The following is a 22,632-nucleotide window of genomic DNA, read 5'->3' as shown; positions in this document are numbered from 1 at the left end:
CGGGTTAGGGATTGTTGTTGGTTCAGGCTTGATGGACCGAACGGACTCCTTTTGGATTGTAGGGATTCTACAATTCTACACAGTACAAGCTGTTTAAACACAGTGGCCTAGAATCTATTACAGCAGGGCATTTTATCATGTACTCTATTAGTTAGATTTGTTCACGCACGCTTCAGCTCAAAAAATCTTTATCCGCAAAGTGAGTCAGCTAAAAGGGCAAGCTGATAATGGTGTAGCATCTTGGATTTGAATGAATGATGAGGTCAAATGAGATTTAGGCATTGGGAAATGAGCAAAGGGCGGAGAAGGAAAGTGAATTAGAGAGTGGATGAATTCATTTGAATCAGGTAACCAAAGAGAAATAAACAAAGGGAGATAAAGATTGGACTGAAAGGGAAAAGAAAGGTAAAATTAAAACCAGAATCAAAACATTTAAAATTTAACATGTTAAATGTTTCTAACAACAATTCACCATATGCAGGATTGAGGTGCCATACTTCAAACTGTTCACTTACCTGGCTAGAGAGATTGATTATCCACCATTAACAAATATTGCATTGTCAAAGGCTATTTTACATTATTGATTATTGGACTTTGCTTTCTTTAGCAGACTTAAAGAGCAATTCACATGCAAATGCAGCAACTTCATGAAAGTCAACAGAAGGCTAAGGGATCTGATGCCAACACCTTGTGGAAATTTGTAATTGGCAGGACACCTCCTCCTCACCATAGGTTGCTGATCGATTTGCATACTGATTAAGGCATGTGTTGTTCAGACACCATTATTTGCCCAACGAGTTCTGGGCCAACATTTTCACGTGTGTAATTCAGTAATGCAAGGAGCATTCTAAAGAGAACCTTGTCGTCTTTTGTTAGTGACCAAGAATAAATTCTTACGGTCATTTCTATGTTTTTGATAAATCCTACAAAACAGTTTTATAGAATAATTTTATTGAAATAATCAAATCAGTTTAGTTATTGCAAACGGCTACATTAACTTGTAAACTTCAGAATAATCCAGTGAATTGATGGACTGATAACATACGCTTCTAGCTTTGGATGGTGCAGCAATTCAAGCCAGGGCATAGAATCCCTACAGTGCAGAAGGCAGCCATTTGGCCCATCAAACCTGTACTGACAACAATTCTACCCAACCTCTAACCCAATGTGTTTATCCCACTAATCCCCCTGACACTAAGGGGACATTTACCATGGCCAATCAACCTATTCTGCACATTTCTGGAGTGTGGGATGAAACTGGAGTACCTGGAGGAAACCCATGCAGACACGGGGAGAATGTGCAAACTCCACAGTCATCCAAGGCCGGAATTGAACCCAGGTCTCTGGTGCTGTGAATGAACTTTATCGAACTGCAGGGAAAAATCAGGCCAGTCACCCTGGTCTTCGCTCACAACTTCCCTATTCCTGTGGGGATGTGTGTGTGTTGCTGGCTGGCCAGCATTTATTGCCCATCCCTAGTTGCCCTTGTTCAAAGGGCAGTTGAGAGTCAACCATATTGCTGTGGCTCTGAAGGTAAGGACTAGGTAAGGACAGCAGATTTCCTTCCCGAAAGGACACTAGTGAACCAGGCGGGTTTTTCCAACAATTGACAATGGTTTCATGGTCATCACTAGATTCTTAATTCCAGTTTTTTTTTAAATCAAATTCAAATTCCACTATCTGACATGACAAAATTCAAACCTGGATCTCCAGAACATTAGCTGAGTTTCTGGATTAATAGTCCAGCAATAAGACCACGAGGTCATCATCTCCCCTGATCTAACAGAAGCCTGCCACAGTCACTTCACTATCTCCTTGGCTACAGAGTGAGAGAATTAACAGGCTTTTCTCTGGTCTTCCATCCAACACTATTTGGAAGCTCTACACTCAGTAACAGGAGAATCTTTACACTGCAGCTCTCAATTACTAAAAGCAGTTCCCAGCACTCTACTAATGATGCTCCATTATAATCAGGTATTTTGCAGGTATTGAACTAAATATCAACTCTTGCCAACTCTGCATACAGTCAACTCTTTCAAAGAACCAATCAACTTTCATCCCCTTATTTACCTAGGTTCGATAGGGATTAATCAGTTAATACAGGGCAGAGGTAGGGACAGAGGGAAGAGAAAGGAATTAGAGACCTACATCCTAAAATTCCATGAAATGTCCTGCTGATGCATGGGTTCTGCTAGAAGCGTTCGTTCAGTAGAGTCCTAGGCCGTAATTTTATTGCCACACCCGCCCCGATTTCTTGCAGAACAGAATTCTTTGTTGGCCTTGGGTAGGACTTTACTACTCTCACCCAAGCGAGGTTGTAAAATACTGGCCCATAATCATACAGTGCAGAAAAGACCATTTGGTCCATCAAGTAGGATGTATTTTTTCTGAAATGTAGGGTTCAAAAACAGTCTTTGTTGGCCAATGATAAATTGATAAAGTGTTCATTGGGTACATTATTACAATTCTAACAAATGTACATTAAAGGAAATTCTGAGACAATCACTGCAAAGATTGACACTCGACTTTAAAAAATAGATCCATGTTGTAAGACTATCATTGCCATTCTGTCTTTCAAAAGAAAACAGCAGCCGTTGGAAAAACAAATGTCCAAAAGTTGTGCTTTCTCCCCAGTATTACACTGAAATAAATGATCTTAAAGCAGAGGTTGTGTGTCTGGTCACATTGAAGTGAGATCATGAACGAGCTCAATTCAGAGCGAAATATTTTAGACCATAAAAATGAAGGGGATCTTATTAATGTTTATACAATGGTTCCAAACAGTAGGAAAAGATAATGAACTCACCAAGGCAAAGGTCAAGGCCTCCGTGAATCCACCAGCTGCCATGTCCAGCCTCAGCAGCTCACACAATTTGTTCAACGCGAACTAATGAAGGTAAAATGAAAGCAATCAGGTGACCAGGCTGCAAACAGCTTCAGCTTTTGTGGTACCACTAGTGGCAACATGTTCAACATCCGTGGCTACAGGATTTCAAAGAGAGCCCCCCCCCACCCAATTTCCAGAGGGCACACCTCGCACCACAGTGTGCAAATATAAAAGTTGCGGAGGGCCAATCAATGCTACCCAAAGGGTTCACTAGTTAAAGAACCACTGCAAATGCTCACTAATAACAAATGAACCTTATACCTGTATTTTCAAGCATAAAAGAGCTCCCAATTCACAAACTATTTAACATGAAGACACTTTAAAATCTTGCTTTAAAGATTTATATTTATCAGACTTGTTAAACATTTGTTTAAATTATTTTTATGATCAAAATTATTATTGCATTTTTCAAAAGGTTACATTTTTAAATTTTGTGCAACCAATTACATCAACTGAAAACATGATCTTTCAGTGCATTTTTGTTTTTGACATCTTTTTTACTGTAGGAGACCATTTTTGTCATGCAGTGACTATGTACATGCTCACAAGTGCCTCACAAGTGCCTGCCATTTAAGTCCACACTAGCCTGGGCAGCTGTGTTGAGCTGCAGTTCGTGCCAGGACGCAATCCTCCCTCAGGGTAACCAAAGGTCTTGCCACCGGCACTGCAGTCAGTGTATGTGAAGATATATTCAATGTCAGTAACAAGTGCCAACACTGGGCAAAATTTGGGCCACTGAAATGTAGTCACATAATCAAATAAGCTGTAGTTCCAAACTACTACCATGCAGTATAGCACTTACTTTTACTTAAAACAGCATCAGATAATTGTAGCTAAGTGGTAATTTGCTGATTGCAACCTTTACAGTAATAAGATATTAACTCTTAGTTACCGAAATTATGTTTTATTTGGCAAAGCTCTCATCAGTCTAAGTATTTTTGAGCATTTATAGTTACTTCTCATTATTGTTCAAGTCTTACAACTAATTACTTCAAATCACTCAGGACTATTCTTGTGCTTCTGATTAACTAATTGGCTTTTTAAAAACTGGATATTATGCTATTCTGATGATTCAATCTTAATGCCAATTTCTAGAACTATGGAATATTTACTGTTTAACTCAACGCATCTAGTTTAATTCCATTTTATGCTTGGTCCAGATAGAATCATAGAATCCCTACAATGCAGAAACAGGCCATTCGCTCCATCAATTCTGCACCAACTTTCTGACAGTGTATCATACCCAGATCTTCTCCCCTGCCCTATCTCCGTAACTCGACAAATTTCCCATGGCTAATCCATCAAACCATCTTTGGATACTAAGGAGCAATTTAGCATGGCCAATCTACCTGAAGATACTGTTTAGTGGTCTTCTTTTTCATCAACTATCTCATTGCCTTCTGAAATATTTTATGCACTCTACTTTAACAACAGTTTATAGCAGAATAATTTAATTGATTCTAATCTGTGTTCCTTTTATAATTATTTTGAATCTATATTTTTACCATCTTGCTGACAAATAAAAATAATCTATCACTATTTTTCTTATTCTAATCTTTCAGAATTCTGAAGTGCTCACCATTGTAATTCTCTCAGTTTAGCAAAAAAAACTAGGGGACTATCTTACTGGCTTGTCACACTGGTTGATTGGCATGGCGAGCTGGTAAGACAACAAGAGAGGTGAAAAGCCAGGTTCGCACCCAGTTTCTCACTTCTGTGATATTACCTGCCCAGTTAAGCCGGTGTAATCAGTCTCATGCGCGGGAAGAGCGGAAGGTCGATTTAAATATTTATTAGTTAATTTTAACATGATGAATGAATCCGGTACATAACTGTCTGGGCTCATTTGCCTTAATGGCCTCACCAGCGAAGGTCCTCACCCACAAGGATCACGTATAGTCCCCCACTAATAGGGGACCAACAGTAACCATTAGCAAGAGCTCCCATAGAGACTGAGGTATTGGAAGTTCCTCTTTTGTGGATAAATTGGCTTATTGGAATTTCCTGTGCCATGATGGCCCTCAATAGCAGCAAACGTCTCAGTTTTCACTGTTACAAAGTTCAGACCATCAGAGACATTAAGCGGTCATTTACTTCATTGATGTTTGTGGAACCTTGTTGCCATATTGGTTTAGGTATCAACAGTGACTATACTTCACTAGCTATGTGAAAATTTGGAGAATCCTACGGACATAAAATGTAAATGTCTTTCATTTCGGAAAAAAGTATGTGAATTTTTTTGCATTATCTTATTTTCCCAGATATTGAAGTTATATGATGCTTCTTCTGTTATTTATCTTCATTTTGATTTCTATCCCACCACGCATTCAATACCAGAATTTGTCAGCTCTTGATAAAATGCCAAATTCCATCAGCCATCATGCATCATCTCTGTTAGAGTTAATTGTCAATGGACAATGCCAATCACTGAAATCTACTATAAGCATTCACCTTACCTGATCAGCTACAGTATAGGCTTTTGGAACTGTCATCTTGATGTTGTTGTAACCGTAGGCTATTGCTGCATCTTCTACAATATCGCATGGATGGATGATATCTGCTCTTGTGGGGGGGATTTCAATTTCTATTTGTGTCCCGTCCCCCATCACTTTGGACTTTAAGTACATCCGAGTCAGCAATTTAGCTATAGACTTAGCTGTTTCACTACAAATAAAATTGAAAAACAATTTTAGAAATAGACCTCCAACTTTTTTTTTATTCATTTGTGGGACGCAGGCATCGCTGGCTGGCCAGCATTTACCGCTCCTCCCTAGTTGCCCTTGCTCAGAGGGAAGTTGAGAGTCAACCGCACTGCTGTGGATCTGGAGTCACATATAGGCCAGATCAGCTAAATATGGCAGATTTCCTTCCCTAGATGACATCAGTGAACCAGATGAGTTTTTCTGACAATCAGCAACGGCTTCATGGTCATCAGTAGATTCTTAATTCCGGATATTTTTTATTGAATTCAAATTCCATCATCTGCTGTGGTGGGATTTGAACCCGGTTCCCCAGAACATTATCTGGGTTTCGGGATTAATAGTCTAGCGATAATACCACTAGGCCATGGCCTCCGCTCAATGCAGTTCAATTCAGCCAATTAAATACATAAATTTTAGTAACTTACTTGATTCCTACTCGTTTGTTAATGAAGTCTGCACTTAGAATCTCCTTTCTGTACCCCATCTCCTGCAAAAGAAGAAAAAAAGTTGTCACGTGTTATTTTAATACTCTTTTAACCCTGTACAAATGTCTTCCCTCTTCTCCAGAAAAAGTTAACCTTTCTGGGGAATGATTTTTTTCTGGGTTCCATCTGGCCAATTGGGTTGGCATATCTGGTACTTATCTCAGATACACTATTGATTCACAAGAAGCATTCATACCACACAAATGTTCAACCTTAACAAGGGAGAATCTAATCTAATCTAGCTTAAAAGTTAACTTGGTACGACATTAATTTCTTTGTAATTTTAGAAATGTAAAGTTGTTTTGGAGGTCACATCCAGCCCTAATATTATTAGACGATTACAATCAAAGGCACCAACTATACAACTTGCACAATGAAAAGGACAGCTGATTATACTTACTGGGTAAATATACATTTCTTCATTAGGATAAATCACCTGAGCAGCCTCAACTCTGGAAAACAGATTAGAATTTTAATTCAAGGTAAATTTCCAGCAAGTCAAATGCACTTGATAATTACATGTATGTCATGTTAACAACCAAAATCTATCCCAAGCCATAGCTTTGATGTGAAGCAGTTAAAAATAGCAGCAATTGATATTATAAGTGTAAAAAATGCACTTTAACTGCCTAAAACTCAATCTTGTTTTCTCAGAATATTATTTAATTTCTATATATACCAATATATTTTTTCTTTGATTGAGAATACAAACTTTTAATCTATTTAGTAAGGAAAAAAATAAATCTAATTCTGACCTCATAAACATCTCAGATTTTAATCGGTCCACCGTTGGCGGCTGTGCCTTAAGCTGACACAAAATCTCTCCATTTTTCTCCCTTTCTTCGAGATATTGCTAAAATCTCTCACTTTAACCAAGGTTTAAAAAAAGAGGATCTAGTAAATTTAGACTTGATTTAATTTAATCAATTTGGTTGCATATAACCTAATTACCAGAACCCGGATGACTCCATATATGGCTCTGTACCAAATCTTGTTTGATCATGCTCCTGTGAAGCACTGTGGAACAGTTTAGTTCATTAAACACGCTATATAAATTCAAGTTGTTGTTGCTGTGGGTATCATTTTTGAAAGTACTTACGTAAATGGCTTCTCACAGTACTCACTGAACATTGTGACAATTGTATCCAGCACTATCTTTGCCTGTGACAAGAAAGAGTCAACCATTTAATACAAGTTTGGCAAAACATTACAAAACATAATCAAAATTGAATGTGAAAATGTGTGAAACTACCCACAAACAATGGTGTACTTACTTTAGTGCGATCAGTTGCTGTACATTCGATAAAAACATTCCGCGTTTTGAGTGTTATTTTGCTGTGATCACCTAGAAAGTCAAAGACATTAAAAACGGTGACCTCTAACTAGAATTGGCATTTAACAACCCACATTATGAAAATGCATCATTATTTTAGTTAAAGTTGTTTGTTTCAAACTGCCAACTATTTCTGTTTCTGGTACAGTCTTTTCTGTCCTGCCTTCCCTTATGGATCATTGGTTGAGCCACAATTGTAACATTTGTGACCAGTTCCAAATTTCAGCACCCAGACTTCAGGGGGTACATCATGACCACAGAAGAGATTTGTTGGACAACAACAATTTATAACTGCATGAGGAAAGGGTTGCTGATTGGTTGGCAAGACAACTCTTGGTTGAGACGTAGCTGTGACAAATACACCAAAATCTATTCAAAAAAAAGGTACAAAGTCTGGACATACTTCTTTTGTACACAGAGGACAAACTCCTGCACATGAACAAATGTAGCTTCTAGCAATCGGCACTTCTACTTTTATACAGAATAAATTGTTGTTCCCCTTGAAATTTGGCATTCTTGCAAATGTCCTGCTAAATGCAAAATGAAGTTTAATCAGCATTTTCTTTTCATCAATATTGATGTTCTGCACCAACGCACTATTACAAAGAGATATGGAAATCTGGAATATCACATCACCACCCCTCCCTCTCCTTCTCACCGAAGGCCGAGAATACTCAAGTCAGTCGAAATTTTCAAAACTGAGGTTACACAGAAGTTTTGTTAGGGAAGGATATCAAGGAATATGAAGAAAAGGCAAGTAAAGTTTATGTATTAGTCACAAACAAGCTTACATTAAAATTGCAATGAAGTTACTGTGAAAATCCCTTAGATGCTTACACCCCAGTGCCTGTTCAGGTACACGGAGGGAGAATTTAGCATTGCCAATGCAACAAGCCTGCAAATCTTTTGGACTGGGAGAGGAAACCCATGCAGACAAGGGGAGGACATGCAGACTCCACACAGACAGTGACCCAAGCCAGGTGCCTGACGCTGTGAGGCAGCAGTGCTAACCACTCTGTAACCATGCCACCCCATGGTGAAATTGAGCAACAGTAAAATTGAGCACATGCACATATTAGCAATGATCTAATTGAATGGCAAAACAGGCTGAATGATCTAATTGCCTTTTTATGGCTGGTAGTTTTAGACTTCATGACTCCACAAGCAGTACACAGAGCTATGAAGTCATAACAGAGATACCACAAATGTTCTACTAACGACTTAATGAATTTGTTCAGTGAAGAGCAAAACCATACAGAGCAAAAAAACAGCAGTTAGTGCTTTATGAGTAACCTCAGGAACCTTGGTTTAGGGAGAGAAAACTGTGCCATGGACCCTGTTCCTGAAAGTTTTCCAGCAATTCCTCTGGGAAGTACATGCATGTGGATTACATTAGTCGTGATTTCCCATATTCAATTCGTCATCAACACTAACAACTATCAATGTTGCTGCTAAGCTGTTTGTATGTGCAGCTGTGCAGTTATCTGTCTACACCAGATCTTGGGGCTGGGGGACTCCAACCTGAAAGAGACAAGCCTCTACCTCCACCACCACCCCCCACCACCACCCGCCCCCTGGCAAGCCTCAGGCTTGAGTAGCGTAATCTGCTGAATATTTCCCCTACCACACCCCATGTCCCCCCCAACCTGCCACTCTAGAAATTGTAGCCAGGTGAGAAATGACACTTAAGTAGCCTCTAGAATTAGGGTGAGGCTGGGCCCATGTAGACCTTCCATCCCCTTCCCCCTACAAAAATACTGTCATGAGCAGGTCGAAAGGCCACCTGGGAACTTAACAGGCTACACCGAGGTGCAAAACTCGCTGGTGCGGATCTGTAAAATTCTGCCCCACAGGTTCAGGATGGACGGGGCTGCAGATAAAATTGGGAAAAGAAATATAGTGGACAGTAAGTACTCAACGTAGAAAAATTGGGCCAGTAAAAACACATGTAATACAAACTCAAAAATAATTCCACAAATGGCATACTATACTCACCATTTATGATAGGTGGCATGGAAAGAACTATGCCATTGCTGTCATAGATAATAGGGTAAACTGGCTTGTCTTCAATGATATGCAAATAATGGCGAAGGTGACTGTCCGTCTAAAAATGAAATGAAATCAATCTGAGCATTTTCAGGACCAGGATCATTGGGTAAATTACAGATCCACATACCATCAGAGTTTCGCTTCTTTCATTTGTAAAAAGAGATACACTGCGAACAGTAATATAAATATGCATGCAGTAACTTTATTAAACTATTTTGGTTCAAAATCCTCATTCAATAATATTTTTGCTGATTGAAGTACAGCCCAATCTTAGAAATGCATGGCACTGCACAATATATTTGTGAAGATCAATGAAACAGTTTTGTAAAAGCGGATGTTGTAACAGTGCTTTGACAAAAGCTTCAGTCAAAAACACATTTTTGTGTGGTATGTTAGATATGTACAGGCAGAAACCACAATTATCTGCACAGTAAAATTTCAAGAAGTGCCAAGTGCATCGAAATGGAGTCTGTATGATTGGAACATGATGTCACTGAAATACTGCCTTACTTCACAGGTTTAAAAGACCTGTTAAATTGCAAACTTTTCCAAGTCATTTGTTTTACAAATCATGCTTTCATTCTTAAAATAAATCATAATTCACTTCAACCTTTTTGTTTGCCATTTGCAAACCAGTGAATTTTTGCAAGTGTTGCCTAACACATCTGCCATAACTTCAGCACAAGAATACAGGAACACTGGGAAAACAGAGTTAAACTATTTTCCTGAGATTTCCATCGTTCTTTTCAGTTACTGCAGATAAGCGAGAGAGTCCCACTTAGTTAACCCCAGCCTCTTAACTTAATTCAATAATCAAGGTATGCCAGCTTTCTCTAACATGGGTTTGAAAATTCTTTTTACTTCATAACTTAGATTTTCCACTCTAAGTTTAAATGAGATCACAATCCTTAAATATACGGATATTACCTGAAATCAAATCTTTGCCTTGCACAATGTTAATATCTGAGTGAATCACACCAGTTAATAGTAATGCATTAGATTTAGGATATCACTTGGCAGGGAAAGATTCCTTGCACAATTGATCGTTCAGTGTGTTATTTTCATTTAGAATCATAGAATTCCCTACAGTGCAGAAAGGAGGCCATTCTGCCCATCAAGTCTGCACCGACCATAATCCACCCAGGCTCTATCCTGCTAACTGCACATATTTACCTTGCCAGTTCCCCTGGCATTATGGGGCAATTTAGCATGGCCAATCAACCTAACCCACACACCTTTGGACTGTGGGTGGAAAACTGGAGGAAATGCATGCAGACACGGGGAGAATGTGCAAACTCCACACAGACAGCCATCTGAGGACGGAATTAAACTCGGGTCCCTGGCGCTGTGACGCAGCAGTGCTAACCATTGTGCCTCACAAGGCATTTTTGAATTCTAATGTATTATGCCAGTAAGGTGAGAAAATATGTATCTAAGGATGCAAGTTTTCCCGGAACATTTCAACATTCAGTATTCAAAAGAATTTGCATTTGTACAGTGCCTTAGTGTGCCCCAGGACTTTCAAACGAGTCAGTTACTTTTGAAGTGCAATCAATAAGCATTGCTACACAAAATAACATTTTTGTCCCAATAAAATATTTTAAGGGTACAAAATTTCCAATTTGAAAAATAAATCAAGGTGCATATCTCTCACATATGAACCACAGGAAATGCTAGTTTAAAATTATTTGTTCAACAGTAACAACTAATTTCTTAATCAAGTTTCTTTATTTTAAATTGAAGCTAGAACAATCATATTGAACATGCTTCTTACCCTGTAAAGGTCCATAAGTTCTGAAGCAGTGTATTCCTTTGACTGGTTTAATGGTCTGAACTTAATTTCAGAGGGTGGTTTTGCTGTATAAGTAAAAGGTCCTGATACCGTATCCAGATCATGGGTTCCGATAGCAACTAGAGCTCGCTTCCTTCAGAAACAAACGTGCACTAATTATTTCCTCAAACTTTTACTTCAGATCTAAACTTTCAGCATTACAACTACAACACAGCTAAGTGTAACACAAGACTGAGCAGCAAAGACTTGAAAATATTGTACCACAGGCATCAGATGTGGAAAGATCCAAGAGATATGAGAGACGTGTCTCTAAACAGCATTAGAAAAATTGAGGTAAAAATTTTCCCTTTTGGTAGTTTCATGTTGGATTTATCAGTAAGTAAAGGCCAAGTTGGGCTCACCTGCAGATATTTTGATGCAGTTTCTCTTGCAGCTCAATGAAACTGTCATAGCGATCCTTGGTAAACTTAATATCACGAAGAACAGCTGCTACAGCATGTGGACGAACCTGTGCAGTCTAGAAAAGGAAGAGGATTCTTATGAAATTGACACTAGGACACAGCAACAGTAAGAATGTTGATTGTAACTATAGTAAAAAGTCTGACAACACCAGGTTTTAGTCCAACCTATTTATTTAATAATATACTCACAAGCTTTCGGGGTTAGCCCCTTCGTCAGGTGAATGGAGAGTTCTGGCCTCAGACAGAGCATATAAAGCACAGACAGTTTAGAGATTACTGATTAGAATGCGAATCCTTACACCTAACCTGCTGTTCAAGACCTGAAGTGGCTGATAATGTGAGTGGAAGGAGCACTGATCACAGTTTAAAGAGATGTGTATTGTCTCCAGACAGTACAGTAAGTGAGGTTTTGCAAACCCAGGCAAGTCACGGGGGTTGAGACCGTCCTACATGAGGACGGTCTCAACAGGGATCTTGGGTTCATGTCGCACTATCTGTAACCCCCGTGACTTGCCTGGGTTTGCAAAACCTCACTTACTGTACTGTCTGGAGACAATACACATCTCTTTAAACTGTGATCAGTGCTCCTTCCACTCACATTATCAGCCACTTCAGGTCTTGAACAGCAGGTTAGGTGTAAGGATTCGCATTCTAATCAGTAATCTCTAAACTGTCTGTGCTTTATATGCTCTGTCTGAGGCCAGAACTCTCCATTCACCTGACGAAGGGGCTAACCCCGAAAGCTTGTGAGTATATTATCAAATAAATAGGTTGGACTAAAACCTGGTGTTGTCAGACTTTTTACTGTGTTTACGCCAGTCCAACGCCGGCATACCCACATCATGATTGTAACTATTACAGATTTAACAACGTTCCATGGATATGACAGCATAATGTCAAACAACACTTCTGGGTACTAATTCTTCCTTCATAGAAATAATTACAAGTTTTTTTTTCTATTCAATTCCCGATCACTAGTTAGTTAGCTGACAAGAGTCATGATGTGGAGATGCCAGCGTTGGACTGGGGTGGCACGGAGTTTTCAGAGCACTGATCCTTCATCAGGTGAGTGAAGCAGTGTTCTGAAGGCTCGTGATTCCAAATAAACCTGTTGGACTTTAACGTGGTGTTGTGAGACTTCTTACTGTGATCACAAACAATACAGTGATAGAGAACTATAATGTCTAAATTTTACTGTCTTTTAAACAGAGAAGAATCTGCTAGGTTTTCCCTTCCTGATCCCTATCCAGTCAAAATTAGAGGAACTGTATATGTGCATATTAAATACTGGAGGAAGCAGCTTCAGGCGGGGCTGTAATGTCTACAGCTCACACTGACAATGGGGATTTTTTAACCAAAGATCCTACACAAGCAACACCGGCTGGGTAACTATGAAACAGTACCTTAATAAGAAATAATGCATTGAGTAGAGGGAGTAGGGGAAAAAAAAGGCCAAAACAAATGCTTTCTTCAATGCAAAAATCTGGCACAATATGATTGTATAATGTTCTTTCACTTTTGAGACCTCAGTTCAAATCCACCCCATTGGTCTGTCAAACACAAATGTCATACTCCTACAGGAACAGATGCCATTTTGAAGTTGGGGTCCAGAAAGACTGGCCAGAATTCTCCAACATTCACACCTGCAAGATCTTCCAGTCCCGTCAATGGTGCGCTCCCTGTCGCAGATTTCCCACCAGTGAGGGGTGCATTTAAAGACAAACCCTGTTGACAACAGTAGGACCAGAAGATCCCACTGCTGTCCAATGGCGGGCCGCCATCGCAAAACACGTGCCAGATTGCGTGGAAAATCCTTGTCGATGGTTTGCTTTATTGTGCATTCATATCAGATTCAGGAATACTTAATGTTGACATTCGGTGTGTGAAATGTACAAATATTCCATTTTTTAAAGACTAACTCTTAAAATAATAAGTACTTGTTTCAAGGTTTCATTTGAAATCTTGGCACAGCGGCAGCTGGGATCTTGAGGAAAGATTTTTGAAGTTTCTTTAAATTGGTTAAAATTCTATTAATTGTACATCTTTCACATACATCAGTTTACAAGCAATAAACGTCTTCTTACCTCTTCAGCAATAATTAATTTCTGCATGTCGCCATCAAGCGGCCCTACTCTTGTGTATCTTGGAGCATCAATTCTGTTTAGGTAAAATGAAAATTAAGATTACGACCATCACCATATTTCAGAAGCAATGAGTATTGAAATATAACGAGGGCAGCACATTTTCCACAGAACAAAAAAATTTTAAGTCATAAAACATTAAGAAATGTTGAATAAAACAGAAAATAATAGAAATATTCAGCAAATCAGCTGCTGTGGAGAGGGAGAGAAAGCGAGAAAGAGAGTTAATATTTATGCTTTCATCAGTGCTGGGGAGTTAGAAGTGTTACAGATTTGGGGGCTATAGAGATGTGGACACCTTACTGTGGAGGAAACACTCTCCTTTTAGAACACAAAGGCAGGGGGAAGATGTATTTGGTGGTGATCGTGGCGGTGACGGCCCTTTCTCTTTGTAGGTTTTAGGGTCTCCTTTTTCTGATGCTTTTACTTTTGGGACAGTTGTTCAGCGTTCTGCCATTCACAGCTCCTTTAAACACAGCTTTTGTCTTTACTTACATGAGAGAAAATTACTGTGAATGCTGTAATCTGAAACAAAAACAGAAAATGCTGGAAAATCTTTACAGGTCTGACAGCATCTGTGAGGAGAGAATAGAGCCAATGTTTCGAGTCTGTCAGAACTGAAGACAAAGGTAAATGGAAGGGGGATGGTGGTTGTGTGGACAATAGGTCCAAAAGGAAGGTGTATAATTGGATGCAAAACACAGAAGAGATTAAATCAGAAAAGTGGTAATAAAGAAACAAAAGATGCATCTGGAGTAGGTGTGAATAGCAGAATGATGAATCACTGCCATCCGAAAGCAAAAGAAATCAAGAGGATGAAACCAACCAAAACGAAAACAAATTTGAGGCAGGAGTTATGATCTGAAATTGTTGAACACAAATATTGAGTTCTCAAATAGTGCCTCATCAAACTAAGAGGTGCTGTACCTTGAGCTAACACTGAGCTCGACTAGACTACTGCAAGACGCCAAGGACAGAGAGGTCAGCATGAGAGCAACGTGGAGAATTTAAAAAGCAGACCATCAAAAGCTCAGATTCATGCCTGAGGACTGAACGGAGGTATTCTGCAAAGCAGTCACCACTCTGCATTTGGTCTTCCCATTGTACAGACCACATGATGAGCAGTGAATACAAGATGCTGCTTGAAAGAAGGACATACAAATTGCTGTTTCACCAGGAAGGAATGTTTGGGGCCTTGGGTTTGAGGAGAGAAGGAGGAAAAGAGCATGTGTTGCATCTCCTGTTTTTTCAAGAAAAGATGATATAGGAAGGGAAGGGAATGTTGGGGGTTATAGAGATGTGGACACCTTACTGTGGAGGAAACACTCTCCTTTTGGAACACAAAGGAAGGGGGAAGATGTATTTGGTGGTGATCATGGCGGTGACGGCCCTTTCTCTTTGTAGGTTTTGGGATCTCTTTTTTCTGATGCTTTTACTTTTGGGACAGTTGTTCAGCGTTCTGCCATTCACAGCTCCTTTAAATACAGCTTTTGTCTTTACTTGTATGAGAGAAAATTACTGTGGATGCTGGAATCTGAAACAAAAACAGAAGATGCTGAAAAATCTCTACAGGTCTGACAGCATCTGTGAGGGAAGAATAAAATCAACGTTTCGAGTCTGTCAGAACTGAAGACAAAGATAATAGGATGAGATTTATATTGTAAAGGGGTGGGTGAAATTAGCGAAGATATCAGACAAAAGTACAAAGGGAACGTAAATGGCAGTGATCATAGCTGAGAAGGGTGCTGATAGCGGCTCATTAAAAGATAGAAAAGTGTAAATGGCAAAACAGAGATGCAGAGTGTGAAGGTCCTACTGGGGTGGGGGGGAAGGAGGAGTAAAAGAGATGGAAAGTGAGAATTTTTAAAAAGTGCACAAATGAAACAATGGAAGAACTGAACCATTAAGAAAAAACAACATAAGACAAGAAAAATAAATAAATAAGATAAAATGAAATGAAATAAAGTCAATGGAGTGGAGGAGAGAGTTCTTTACTTACCCCATTACCACTCCCTTTGGACTTGAATCAACTCTTGGCATGTAATCTCTCCTGTTTTCTACCTTATTTCAGAACTCTTCTTTCATCCTTTTACTACCCTCCCCCTTTGCACTTGTTTAAATTCTGTAACATCTCAAACTTTTTGCCAGTTATGATTAAAGGTCACTGACCTGAAACACGAACTGATTTCCAGCAATTTATGTTAGTATTTTTGATTTCCCAGCAAACACAATATTTTGCTTTCACACAGCAGAATGTTACCTGTCCTTGAAGACCTGCAATCCACGGGCCAATCCTTCCAGGCATAAAAGATCATAGCGGTTGGCAGGAACATCGATTTTATACAGTACCACATCAGATGCTCCCTCTGCTTTTCCATCTCCCTGTTCTCTACTTATAATGTCCTTTTCAGATGTCTGCAACCAAAGAACCAATTTTACAACAGCCGTGTAATTTTTTTCGATTGGAAAGAGCATCCTGCAACTTCTAAATTGATCTTTCTCTGCACCCTAGCTATTTCTGTAGCACTACGTTCTGCACCTTCTTTCCTTCTCCTCATGTACTCTATGAACAGTATGCTTTATCTGTACAGTGCAAGAAACAATACTTTTCACTGTATCCCAATATAAGTGACAATAATAAATCAAATGAAATTCCACCTCCCACCAACCTGAGGTTGTGAAAGACATTATATACTTGCGATATAGATTAGCAAAGTGGCAGTTTTGATCCCACAGCCAGTGTGCAGTAGAGGTGGTAAACTAGGCCTCAGCAGCTCTAAGCAGTGAATGTGTGGGGATTAAACACAGCATGGAACCATCCTCTAGCTCCCCATGCATTGATACTGACTGGAAAAGGTACATTTGGACATGTATTAGGTTAGGTTCAGCTATGGTGCTTCACACGGTTGAGTAACCTAACTTTGGCCTCAGACATGAAGAATGGTAATTGCACAAAAATGTGGAAGACAGATAGCACTATAAACTGTACCCCAATGACAGTGAGCACCTTGAAATGGAAAAATATTCCTTCATTTTGGTAGTACACCATACATTCCCTAACCAAAAATATTTTAGCAACAGCCTACAACTTTTACTTAACATATTATGTGACAGTTAGCTAGCTGTAATACGATACTGTACCACTTCATCCAATTCCAGACCAAATTCAAAACATAGTTCGTCAAATTCTTCATCAGCTGTAAAAGAAAATAAACCAGTCAGGTGTTGTAGACAGCAATGACTGCATAGCATTATAAAATTATCTGGTCATTCTTTTAGTAAAGTTAAGAGTAAATATTTGTAAAGCTCATCATCCCTATCCTAAACACATAGTTCCCCTCACCTCCAAATAAAATGGTTAGATATCTATGCATAAATAAAACTAAACATCAACTTGAAATTCAAATGGAAATGTGAAATGCACAATAATTCTCTTGGAAAACAAAATACATTGTAAGAAGAATTAACATTCAATATATCTGCTGCTAGTGTTGACGTTGAAGAAATGTGAGCATAATACCACACTGTTTCAGAGCACTGCACCTTTTATATGGGTGCAGAAATGGACTTTAATCAAACAAATTTGTGGGATACAGACTTGAGGGAATCTGACACTACTGGCTGCCACTCTGGGTCACGCTGTGGGGACAACAATTCCCAGCATGCTTAAGAGCTCTGACAGAGAGCAGCAAGGAGACGAGCCACGCATGCTCAGCTTCGTTTTTTTCCTGCTCGGGCAGGCTTGAAGCACTTTACTGGAGATTTCAAGATGACAGCCCATCACATTTGATACTGATGGTGATCGGAATAGAAGCTGAAGGGCTTGGCTATCCTGACAGCAGTGTGCTGCAAGGCACGAAAGCCAACCACAGGATCAGGAATTTTGGGTGAAAACCGGAGCACCCGGCGGAAACCCTCACAGACACATTCTCCTTGTGTCTGCGTGGGTTTCCTCCAGGTGCTCCGGTTTCCTCCCACAGTCCAAAAATGTGCGGGTTAGGTTGATCGGCCATGCTAAAAATTGCCCCTTAGCGTCCTGAGATGCGTAGGAATTTGCGGGTAAATGGTAAGGCCTGGATAGGATTGTGGTCGGTGCAGACTCAATGGGCTAGATGGCCTCTTTCTGCACTGTAGGGTTTCTACGATTCTATGAACTACAGATCCATGTGACAAGAGCCGGAGAAACAATGGAAGGTTGGCAGCTCCAACCTAAGCAGCTAAGGTTCAGAGAGACAAAGAGAGAGAGACACATGCACAGAAGCAGTTGTTGTGCTGGGACCATATTTGTATTTAGTCTCCAGAGTGCAGTCTGCTTTCAAAAGTCCTGACTGAAGAAAGAACAGTACAGCACAGGAAGCAGGCCCTTTGGCCCTCCAAGCCTGTGCCGCTCATTGGTCTAACTAGACTGTTCATTTGTATCCCTCCATTCCCAGTCTGCTCATGTGACTATCCAGGTAAGTCTTAAATGATGCCAGCATGTCTGCCTCCACCACCCTACCCAGCAGTGCATTCCAGGCCCCCACCACCCTCTGTGTAAAAAAAATCCCTCTGACATCTGAGTTATACCTCGCCCCTCTCACCTTGAGCCCGTGACACCTCGTGATCGTCACCTCCGACCTGGGAAAAAGCTTCTCACTGTTCACTATCTATACCCTTCATAATTTTATACACCTCGGTTAGGTCTCCCCTCATTTTCCATCTTTCCAGGGAGAACAACCTCAGTTTACCCAATCTCTCCTCATAACTAAGACCCTCCATACCAGGCAATATCCTGAAAAACCTCCTCTGCACTCTCTCTAAAGCCTCCACATCCTTCTGGTAGTGCGGTGACCAGAATTGGACACAGTACTCCAAAAGTGGCCTAACCAGCATTCTATACAGCTGCAACATCAGCTTTTATACTTTATACCCCGTCCTATAAAGGCAAGCATTCCATATGCCTTCTTCACCACCTTCTCCACCTGTGCTGCCACCTTCAAGGATTTGTGGACTTGCACACCTAGGTTCCTCTGTGTTTTTATACCATTGGAAATCAGCAAAGACCAGGAATAGGAATTGGGGCTTGTTAGTATTTATTACGTCAGTGATATCTTCGATTTCCAGGCCAATTTTTCTACTTTTAAATGTAAATATATGATACAGTCTAACATCTGATGGGTTGGGAATGGCACAATTTTAATAGGTAAGAAAGATCAGGTTTGAGAGATGACTGTATATGTGTGGCATCTACTTCAGCAGACAAATGGCTTATTCCCTGAAAGGTTTGGGGGGGGGGGCAGAGAAATTGACAGATTTATTAATATGACCATAAAACGTCAGAGCATAAACAGGCCATTCGGCCCATCAAATCTGTTCCACCATTCAATGAGATCTGATGATCTCATGATCTGATGATAATCCTGAACTCCACTTTCTCATCTTAACCCTTGATTCCCTTAATGTTTAAAAATCTGTCTATCTTAGCCTTGAATATGCTTAGCCTCTACAGCCCTCTGTGGTAAATAATTCCATAAATTTGCTATCCTCCAAGAGAAGAAATTCTGGCTCATCTCTTTCTTAAATGGGAGACTTCTTGCTAATATACCATACAGATTAAAAAAGAAGCAAAAACATTTGTCATACACAGTTGCTTTTGTTGTGGCAATCCCCCTCAACAGAAACAACAAGAGGATTGTGAACATAACCCAGATCCATCAATGCAAACCATCCTTCCATCCACTGACTCCACCTACACTTCCCACTGCCTCAGAAAGCAGCTAGCATAATCAGGGGACTCATGCATCCCGGACATGCTCTCTTGCATCTTCCTATGTCGGGAAAAAGATGCAAAAGTATGAAAACACATACCAACCGACTTAAGAACTACTTCCCTGCTACCATCAGGCTTTTGAGAGGACATATTAAATATTAAGCTGATCTTTCTCTTCTCCCTATCCGTAACTGCAGCACTACATTCTGCACCCTTTCCTTTCCTTCTCCTCATATGCACTCTATGAACGGTATGCTTTGTCTGTATAGCGCACAAGAAATAATACTTTTCACTGTATCCCAATACATATGACAATAAGAAATCAAAAACTATAACTTTGCATAATCTTACTATGTTTCCCGACCCTCCACGCTAAAGTACTGCAATTAAGGAGTAACCTACTGGCAAGTAGCTTCTAGTTGCACCTCAACACCTGATGTTGACAGCTCCGCTCTGAGTGCACCGCAGGCAACCACTAGGGCTCCAACACTGTATGATGCAATCAGCGGGATGGAACGTTCCCCGGAACCCAGCTCCAAAACAATGAATGGATTCGAACCCTGGGACACTCCGCGTTCCAAGTGCCACATTCTAAATCCCAGGCTCGGCTTCTCCCCCTCCAGCTCCGCTCCTCTCTCTCGGTATCAGTCCCAGCCCGGCTCAATCTCGCCTTCCCATGTCCACTAAACGTTTCTGGGCAATCCACCGGTTCTGGGCGAGCCGGCCACCGCTCCTACCTGACAGCTCAGACCATGCATACAAATACAATGCAATGAAATGAAATGAACGAAGATCGGACGGTACTCACTGTACGTTTGACCCAAAGTCTGAAATAACAAATCCCTCTTCACACTGACTGTCGGCATGGTTCACACCGGCACACGCAGGACAGGATGGGCGTGCCAACAGCTATCGCGGCTGTCCTTCCCACTCCTGAGCTTTCCCTCACATTTTTCTTTTGCGTTAGGTGCAGTTAGCCGGCTTTTCCAGCGCACAATCTACATTGTTTCATTTGTTCAAAAAAAACCCTCGTGTAGGGTTCGGAATATATACCAAGTGTTTTTTTTTCCTTCTGGCGAATCGTGCAGCTACCTACGAGAGTAAAACTACCAATTCACAAATCGTCAGGACCTCTGTCTGCTAATGTGATTTCAGAGAGAATTGTCCGTTGAGAAAGCTGCCCGGAATCACCGGCTTAGCAGGAGTATTAATAGGGCTGCACACGCACCAAACCATTTGTAGATCAGTTACAAAGAAACGCCTTGTCTGTGTTGATCTAGAGGGCTGAAATTCCGAACAGTATGCATTTAACAGGAAGATAAAGCACTGTGGACTGTATCATAGAATTCCTACATTGCAGAAGGTGGCATTTGGCCCGTGGAGTCTGCACCGGCAACAATCCCACCTAGCCCCTATCCCCGAACCCCACGTATTTACCCTGCTAATCCCTCTAATTTAGGCATCCTGGAACACTAAGGGGTAATTCAGCGTAGCCAATACACCTAACTCACACATCTTTGGACTGAGAGAGGAAACTGGAGCATCTGGAGGAAACCCACACAGAGACGGGGAGAATGTGCAAACTCCATGTGGACAGTGACCAAGCCGGGAATTGAACCCAGGTGTTTGGAGCTGTGATCCAGCAGTGTTAGCCACTGTGCCACCATGTGGTATATTGCTGCATTTTTTAAAAAAATCATTTACAGCATGTGGGCTTAGCCGGCAAATCCAGCATTTATTGTCCGTCCCCAATTGCCCTTGAGAAGGTGGTGGTGAGCTGCCTTCTTGAAAAGCTGTGATCTATATAGTGTATGTACATTCACAGTGCTGTTAGAGAGTGCCAGTATTTTGACCCAATTAATGGCACAGCAACTGGACAGGACATTCCCAATGAAATAAAACATGTCTTGGTGAAATTCTGTCTTCCAGGGGACAAACTTTGTAGTTTGACAGCTAGTAGATCTCCTGCAAACCCAGACAAGCACAATGGATTTGTCAGTCTTGTGCTCAAATCAGTGCATGATGAATCACACATTGCATTACTCACCAAGAACCACTCTTTGCTACAGAAGGCAGTGGAAGCAGGGTCACTGACTATTTTCAAGGCAGTGGCAGATTCTAGTTATGCAAAGGAATCAAAGGTTATTGGAGGTAGATGGGAATGTGGATCTCAATACAAACAGATCAGCCATGATCTAGCTAAATGGCACAGCAGGCTCGAGGGAACAAATGGCTTATTTCTCCACTTTTGTAGATTTCTAACTCTATGCAAAATCTCTGGAGACGAAAATGATGATAAAGAGGCTCAATCACAGACAGTGCCAAGTCTTTCTTAACAGAGATAAGATCAGATCTTGATCATTTCAGCCATGTTCGCTGGTTCCGTAAGGTAGCCACACGAGCCAGATTCTGGTCACTGCTTGGAGAAGCATTCATGACAAATGAAGGAAAAGCTTCGTGGATGATGACGATGAGTGCTTGAATGTGAAACTATATGGAAAGAACCAATTTGTCTACAAACTGTAGGAACATGTCCAACGGTTCATTCAGGGCTCGCTGTATGGACACCCTGGCAGTGCCAGCCTGTGCCCCCTTAAAGACCTAGAGGGCTATCGGTGGGGGGAAGGGTCTGTCCCACTGCCACTCTGCACTAGGATCAGTCAGGACTGGAAGGAGGCCAGCAAGCGGGGCAGCCTGGGTGGGGAGGGAGCGGGGGTGAGGGGAACTGTGGACAGCTGGGAGGGGTGGTCTACCGGGGTGGAGGGGTTGCAGCCTCTGGAGGGGATGGGGGTGTCAGGGCTGGCCCGGGAATGCTTGTGCGGGCCATGATCGGGCCAGCAAATGGGAGACTGACAGATCAAGGCCACACGGAACGGTAAGCCTCTGTCGTGAATAGCACCCCCCCCCCCTCCAGCTTTTAATAAGATTCACAATTGTGACTTCTGCATTGCACAGAGTGTGGGAGATTTGAGCCTGAAATTAAACTGTAAAAACAGTTGTGATTTACATCAGTTTTCTCACCAATTCAGCACT

General features: G+C 40.9%; 1 protein-coding gene across 1 annotated transcript in view; it reads right to left on the bottom strand.

The window, feature by feature from the left end:
• farsb (phenylalanyl-tRNA synthetase subunit beta) overlaps window positions 1-20,499 on the bottom strand; it is a 58,381-nt gene extending 37,882 nt beyond the window's left edge. The window contains exons 1-13 of the mRNA XM_080185536.1: window positions 20,408-20,499; window positions 16,992-17,047; window positions 16,111-16,265; window positions 13,794-13,866; window positions 11,650-11,765; window positions 11,231-11,381; window positions 9,403-9,511; window positions 7,349-7,419; window positions 7,174-7,235; window positions 6,475-6,526; window positions 6,015-6,076; window positions 5,344-5,551; window positions 2,807-2,887 (exon numbers count right to left, since the gene is read on the bottom strand). Of these exons, the coding sequence (XP_080041662.1) occupies window positions 2,807-2,887; window positions 5,344-5,551; window positions 6,015-6,076; window positions 6,475-6,526; window positions 7,174-7,235; window positions 7,349-7,419; window positions 9,403-9,511; window positions 11,231-11,381; window positions 11,650-11,765; window positions 13,794-13,866; window positions 16,111-16,265; window positions 16,992-17,047; window positions 20,408-20,465 (1,254 nt within the window). The 5' untranslated portion in view covers window positions 20,466-20,499. The remainder of the gene's footprint in view (window positions 1-2,806; window positions 2,888-5,343; window positions 5,552-6,014; window positions 6,077-6,474; window positions 6,527-7,173; window positions 7,236-7,348; window positions 7,420-9,402; window positions 9,512-11,230; window positions 11,382-11,649; window positions 11,766-13,793; window positions 13,867-16,110; window positions 16,266-16,991; window positions 17,048-20,407) is intronic.
• Window positions 20,500-22,632: the final 2,133 nt, after the last annotated feature.

Source organism: Carcharhinus amblyrhynchos, chromosome 3 (genome assembly GCF_965287045.1).
Source record: "Carcharhinus amblyrhynchos chromosome 3, sCarAmb.v2.hapA, whole genome shotgun sequence".
Classification (NCBI taxonomy): Eukaryota; Metazoa; Chordata; class Chondrichthyes; order Carcharhiniformes; family Carcharhinidae; genus Carcharhinus; species Carcharhinus amblyrhynchos.
This window is presented reverse-complemented; position numbering and strand designations above follow the sequence as displayed.